The 4,486-nt window shown below is 41.9% G+C and overlaps 1 protein-coding gene across 1 annotated transcript in view; it reads left to right on the top strand.

Moving 5' to 3' along the window:
• Window positions 1–4,174, top strand: part of LOC106013031 — a 9,255-nt gene extending 5,081 nt beyond the window's left edge. The window contains exons 2-4 of the mRNA XM_013087683.2: window positions 715–963; window positions 3,072–3,228; window positions 3,654–4,174. Of these exons, the coding sequence (XP_012943137.1) occupies window positions 715–963; window positions 3,072–3,228; window positions 3,654–4,147 (900 nt within the window). The 3' untranslated portion in view covers window positions 4,148–4,174. The remainder of the gene's footprint in view (window positions 1–714; window positions 964–3,071; window positions 3,229–3,653) is intronic.
• The last annotated feature ends 312 nt before the right edge of the window (window positions 4,175–4,486 follow it).

The following is a 4,486-nucleotide window of genomic DNA, read 5'->3' as shown; positions in this document are numbered from 1 at the left end:
CCCCAGTGTTCGTAAATAAACCAGACAGACAGGTTTGTAAAAAATTCTATAGAGCTTGACTACTCTGATTGGTCAATCGTGTCATTGTGCGTCAACAGCAGTTGTCTTAACCCTATCCGTACGCCCTGGGGTCATTTTGGGCTCCAGGGGTTTTATTCTTCCCATTTTAGAATACTTCTAGTACGAAGACTTCTTTGACACTTTCAGTATCTCTCAAATTTTTTTGTCAGACTGCTATGCAAAGCGTACGGATCGAATTAACGAATAAATTTCCTCTTTGGAAAGTGGTGGCACAGAGTTCCCCACGTCGTATGGATACAATAGTGAAACACGACGTACGGACAGGGTTAAGTATTGACACGACCAAAACCACAGACATGATATTATATAAGATTAAGCAGCCCCGCCCGCCCTTGAAAGGAATTATGTATTAGGCATAATAAAACAAAACCAATTACATGAGAATTACAAACACAAAAACGGAGGAGAGATAAGGATGGAAGAGATGTTTGCTCCTTCTTTCCTATCAAACATCTGTCGTCCTTATCTTTTTTTCATCTTTTTGTGTTCGTTTCTCTATCAATCTCTGGCACTTATATTATGACCTAATTGTGTTGCAAGTGAGGCAACTCTCCATACTAAAACATAAAACGTAAACGAATGAAAACATAATATTCTTTGCGCTCTAATTTAACATTATGCATCTTCTTACAGCTAAGCCCAACTGCCATGTCGGGGCATCAAAGAGGCGGGAGATTCTTAGATGAGGAAGGAGAGTGGGAGGATGCAAAGAAGAAAAGACGAAGAAAAAGAAGAAGAAAAAGAACCCCGTGGGCGTTGAACCGTGGTATGTCACGGCACAGCCCAGGCACGCTGGTCGGCAAACTGACCTGCGCTCAAGGGGCCATGATCCATGTGCTCAACGTATCTCTGGGGTTTTCTGACACGTCCCACTGCTGGCCGGTACGTTCTTCTTTCTTTCTTGCGGGTGGTTGGCGGGTTCTCTGGTGTGGTTTGCACTTTCTTTCGTATCAAACATCTATCGTCCTTATCTTTCCTCATTCTTTTAGTGTGTTTGTTACTCTCGTAATCTCTTATCTTCGACACTTATATGGCCTTATTGTATTCCAAGTGCCGCGTAAAACTAAACGTTCTTCCTTCTGTTCCCGCTACATGTTAAAAACTGACACTGTCCGTCCTTTTTTGCGATAGGAAAATATTACATGATGCAATCTTGGTAAAAAACAAAACAAAACAAAAAATTAATTTTGTGATCTTCTAAATCCAGCAAGAGTAAGAGTCAGCCGTGAATCATTTGAAGTAATTTTGATACGCTGGTTCCGAATTTGATATTATTTTTACTATAACATTATAGGATGTAGTTTTCATTTTGTTTATAAACGGAGCTTTTCTCGTCAGCAGGCCACAGCTGTCTTCTACGCCTGCTGCCCGCCGACGAAAAAAATAATTTCTTTTGTAAACTTTAAAAAACAACAACCCACGTCCTATCATAAAAATAACTTCAAGTTCGTAACCAGCGTGTCAAATGACCTGCTGCTTGCTCTTTTTCTCACACGATTTAGAAGATAAAAATGAAGCATTTAATCTTTTTAAAACCAAGATTGCATCCTGTTGTATCTTCAAAAAATAAAGTGTTTTTACCAAAATTGCACCCTGTTGCATCGTCTTATCACAAAGAGTACGGACTGTCTGTTTTAACTAAACATGTAATAAACCCCATTCAATGTATCCCCAGGTTGGTTGAAGGATACCAATAATTCCATTGCAACTCTTCCCTCTCGACTTTCCGTCTCTGCATGTCTGTCTGTCTGTCTGTCCGTCTGTCTGTCTGTCCGTCCGCCTGTCTGTCTGTCTGTCTGTCTGTCTTGTCTGTCTGTCTGTCTTGTCTGTCTGTCTGTCTGTCTGTCTGTCTGTCTGTCTGTCTGTCTGTCTGTCTGTCTCTCTCTCTCTCTCTCTGTCTCTCTCTCTCGCTTCTCTCTCTGTGACATTTTACCTTTTTCTCATCCCCCGGCCTTTTCAGGAGGACATGACAACTATTGTGTCTGAGAACTTTTCAAAACATTCAAAATAAACTTCCTTAGTAAGAAGAAACCCAAACCGATGGACAAATTGCTCATCCGCAAAGACCTGTGATGCCTTACTGTTGTGATGGCACGTGTACATCCACGCTGATATGGATACTATACATTATATTATTTATAATTATTTATATATTTACATTACATTGTTTCATGTATTCACTTTCTGACCCTGCACTGCACTGCACTCCGTCTTCCCTCTGTTTCCAACTTCCTTTTTAACCCCTTTTTTTTACAAGCAAAAACTACTGGGCCAAGAGATCCGCATTTGAAACTGTTACCGTAGTTTGTACCTAATCACCTTTTAAAGCATGGGCTGGCAACTTTTCTTTTTTTATGTAGCTGTTTGTTAACACCGCCATCGGCACAATTTAGATCGTTTAGGAGGTGGGCTTCGACCTTGCCTATCAAAGCGTGAAGGAATACGATCTCCCAGCAGAAAGACCGATATATTCGATAATTAATATTCTTCCCACTCGGGAATCGAATCGAACTCAGGTCTCCTGCTTGTAACAGCGGAGCGCCTAACTGCTACACCCCAGACGTTGGTATTCTTCGTTTTATTCAATATTCTCATGTTATATAGGAAGTGGGACTTCTGAATTTGGCGTCCATCTCCCTGCCGTATGACCTCGCCAAGTAGGTGGACAGCCTTGAGTGAACACTCCCAAAAAACAAACAAACCAACCCCCCCCCCACCCCCCACCCCCAAAAAAAGAATGCTGATTTTGATATTCGAACCAGATTCAAGTGCACTACCGTCCAGCACGACACCAACTGTGTTAAAACCTCCCTCTTGAGCGTTAACAAAGTGCAGCTGCAAAAAGTCACAGATGACCGTTGTCTTGTTGATGTGCATTTCTTTAATTCGCATGAAGACACGAGCGCAAATTTAGGTTAAACATCTGACCAACGGTGTGTACAATTAACAATAAATTATTTATCTATTATTCTTTTCCTCACAAAATTTAGGCAAGACCCGGCTGTCAAGCAGGCTCGGCCACAGCTAAGCAGATAATTCATTGCCAGGGTATCACGGGGTCGTGTGACGTCACAGTGAGACGACATCACATGATGCGATGTGGCCGGGGTGTCAACTATGCCGCTATAAGCTACGAGTGCGTGCCTGGTAGGTGCTGTTTTTACGCCCTTTTCCAAAATTTGTCAGTTATGTGATCCTAAGGCTGAACCTCAGAAATCTGCACCTGTATCTTAATATGATACTTGTACATTCATCTCTGTAGTGCGAGTCTTTTTTTCAGTACCACGAAGTGGTGGGTCCTATATTATAATATCACTACACCCCCGATGTCCTGATCCAGTCGGATTCAAACCCGGGTTGTCCGTCAATTTGGACGAACTGTGGGCGCAATGTGTTTGTATTAAAGTTGATTATTATTAAGGCGGAGTACAATACTTTTTAAGAAACAAAGTGGAGCTTAATAATGCTTATTTAAAGCAAGGGGGACTATATATATATATATATATAAAATTCCTTACGTGATACACATGATGGACGATTTACATTTCGACTTTACCTCGTTTTTCTCTCAGCAAAGCATAAGGTAGACATTTGCTCCTCTGTGAGCAGGGACGAAGAAGGAAGCGTGCTCATCTCCTCGCCTTCCTACCCCTCTTCCCCGTCGTCTGTCACACCCACCGCCTCTGCCAGTGGCGATTTCATGACCTGCGAGTGCACGCTACGGACGGTGGAGGGATCCCGGTTTGAGATCCAGTCTTTGCGGTCAGTATTTTTGTTGTCATCGTTATTTTTCTGTTTTCACAAATACGTTTGTTTATATAATACAGAGAACGCTGTTCGATGGAAAGGTTATAAATTGTCAGTGAAATCTATCAATTTACCAATAACTGAATGCTTTTTTCTCTCACATGCAAAATCGAAGGCAAAATCGAAGGCAAAATCGAAGGCAAAATCGAAGGCACACGAGACAGGGGTTACCTACTCGAAAAATCTAAACAGATGGGTGACGGGGAAAGATAAGGATAATCTAGTTGTTTTAAATATGCAAATCGGAGCTAAGGAATAAATAGAGAATCATGATCGCCGATGCCTGTCGCATATCTGTCACTGGATGATGATGAATGTATGTTATTCAATCTTCTGTTGTTGTTTGCCTTTGACAAGACGTCCAGGAGCGTTTAAAAAAAAATTACTTTACCGAAACCTGTTATTGTACTGATGACCTCAGTCTCACTGAAAGCTAATATCTGTGGTGTGTGTGTGTGTGTGTGTGTGTGTGTGTGTGTGTGTGTGTGTGTGTGCGTGTGTGCGTGTGTGTGTATGTGTGTGTGTGTGTGTGTGTGTGGTGTGAGTGTGAACGTGCGTATGTGAGTGTATGTGTGTGTGTGTGTGTCTGTGTGTGCCC

Source organism: Aplysia californica, unplaced genomic scaffold (assembly GCF_000002075.1).
Source record: "Aplysia californica isolate F4 #8 unplaced genomic scaffold, AplCal3.0 scaffold00623, whole genome shotgun sequence".
Lineage (NCBI taxonomy): Eukaryota > Metazoa > Mollusca > Gastropoda > Aplysiida > Aplysiidae > Aplysia > Aplysia californica.
This window is presented reverse-complemented; position numbering and strand designations above follow the sequence as displayed.